The sequence below is a fragment of the Phaethon lepturus genome, unplaced genomic scaffold (assembly GCF_000687285.1).
Source record: "Phaethon lepturus isolate BGI_N335 unplaced genomic scaffold, ASM68728v1 scaffold40416, whole genome shotgun sequence".
NCBI classification, from domain to species: Eukaryota; Metazoa; Chordata; class Aves; order Phaethontiformes; family Phaethontidae; genus Phaethon; species Phaethon lepturus.
The window spans coordinates 1,316-3,261 of record NW_010547672.1 but is presented as its reverse complement, the minus strand read 5'-3'; the positions used below and the strand labels follow the sequence as shown (position 1 = coordinate 3,261).

Here is a 1,946-nt window from a genome sequence, read left to right as displayed (position 1 = left end):
TCGATCCAGCCTGTCCAGATCCCTCTGTTAAGTTGTTACAGACCACAAGTTTAATTTTGCCCGAGACACCCCCAAGCCTCAATGAATCCCAAGAAAGCTTCAGAGAAAAAGAATTCATATCAGTTATCATGGAAGTTATAATATCATTATCCCCAACACCCCAGCACTTAAAACAACAATAGGCCTTACCTAAGACTACGAGGAGTATCTTCTGAAAGGCACTAGACAAAGCCTTCCCAACTGCGAGTTTCTGAACTCTTCTCGAGGCTGTGACAAACTCGAGAGGATCTGAACACAACAAGGAGCACGTTATTAAGATGACACTCTGCATATGAAGCACACTAGAATCATATCATAGAATCACAGAATCATTAAGGTTGGAAAGGACCTTCAAGATCATCAAGTCTAACCATCAACCCAACACCACCCACTAAACCATGTCCTGAAGTGCCACATCCACACGTTTTTTGAACCCCTTCAGTGATGGTGACTCCACCACTTCCCTGGACAGCCTGTTCCAATGCTTGACCACTCTCTCAGTAAAGACATTTTTTTTCCTAATATCTAAACTAAACCTCCCCTGGCGCAACTCAAGGCTGTTTCCTCTTGTCCTGTCACTGGTTACTTGGGAGAAGAGACCAACCCCCACCTCACCACAACCCCCTTTCAGGGAGTTGCAGAGAGCGATAAGGTCTCCCCTCAGCCTCCTCTTCTCCAGACTGAACACCCCCAGTTCCCTCAGCCGCTCCTCATCAGACTTGTGCTCCAGACCCCTCCCCAGCTCCGTTGTCCTTCTCTGGACACGCTCCAGCGCTAGGAAACGTAACCAAGGACCACTTTATGGATCTGATAAGAAAGCTGCTTATGTTTCAGGAGTTGCTGGCAGCATGGCAGCACCCTCACAGGGGCTTTGTGTGCCTACCCACAGCAGCACATGACCCTCGGCCCTGTGTCAGGACCCTGCTCGGGGCAGCGGGGAGTGCAGAGCCCCGCTGGCACCTGAGCTGTGCCACAGACACAGTATGAAGAATCCCATGGCATGTTCGCACCAGAAGTGGCTGCGATAGGGAATGAATAACGCTGCGGGGCAGAGGAAGAGAACGGAGGGTAAGAAAGTGATATTGGTGTAAAGCAGGGAGGGAAGAGGCATGCTCAGGATCCCTCGCTGCATAACACAGCAGCTCACAAGGCCCCGCACAGACCCTTGCCTTCAGCTAAATTCAAATACTACATCAGACCCACAAACTGCAACCACAAGATTGACCAGTCTCTGTGCCAGCTGCATCCAAAACGTACCTTCACCATTTTCTATGTCTGTCTCGCCGAGGGCAACTCCCCTGGTGCGTACCCCATGGTTGGGCAGTGTCACCTCTACAGCACACAGGTATTTCACAGATCGCTTCTGTGATGTCTTCTCCAGTTCCTCATTCTCACCATCAAAGCCAGAGACATTCTGCAGCTGTTGGGAAAACCACAGATAATTAATTTCGATTAAATAGGAAGGGGATGTTATGACCACTTAGGCCTGTGCCCACCTACCACAGACCTTCTCTGCACAGCGTGCGGTTCCAAGGCAGTAGCACATGGTGGACGCAGAGCAGGATGTTTACTGTTTCAACCCTATGTTAGAAATACCTCATAGCCCCCATCCTCTGGGAGTCTCGGTCATCTTGGGCACTTTCAGCACATGAAGACCACTGTCAAGCCCATGCACTGCTTTAATATACATGGGGCAGCTGTGATTAACAGACGCCAAGCCAGTACCCTCACCCATAGCGATCTTCTCTCCCCAGGCTTTCAAAATACCCTCATTTGAGGTCCAAAACGTAGCTCCTGTAGCTGTCTATTATTTGTTGATTTGAGGACAATTCTTCCTATTCCACCAACTGCTGTAACTAAGAAGAGGATGAGGGGAAGGATGATGGATTAAAATAAAGGGTCCCTTA

At 49.3% G+C, this 1,946-nt stretch overlaps 1 protein-coding gene across 1 annotated transcript in view; it reads right to left on the bottom strand.

The window, feature by feature from the left end:
• Nucleotides 1-189: 189 nt before the first annotated feature.
• Nucleotides 190-1,946, bottom strand: part of RDM1 (RAD52 motif containing 1) — a gene marked incomplete at both ends in the record, with an annotated part of 2,485 nt that continues 728 nt past the window's right edge. The window contains 2 exons of the mRNA XM_010289725.1: nt 190-288; nt 1,297-1,459. Coding sequence (XP_010288027.1) covers nt 190-288; nt 1,297-1,459 — 262 coding nt within the window. The remainder of the gene's footprint in view (nt 289-1,296; nt 1,460-1,946) is intronic.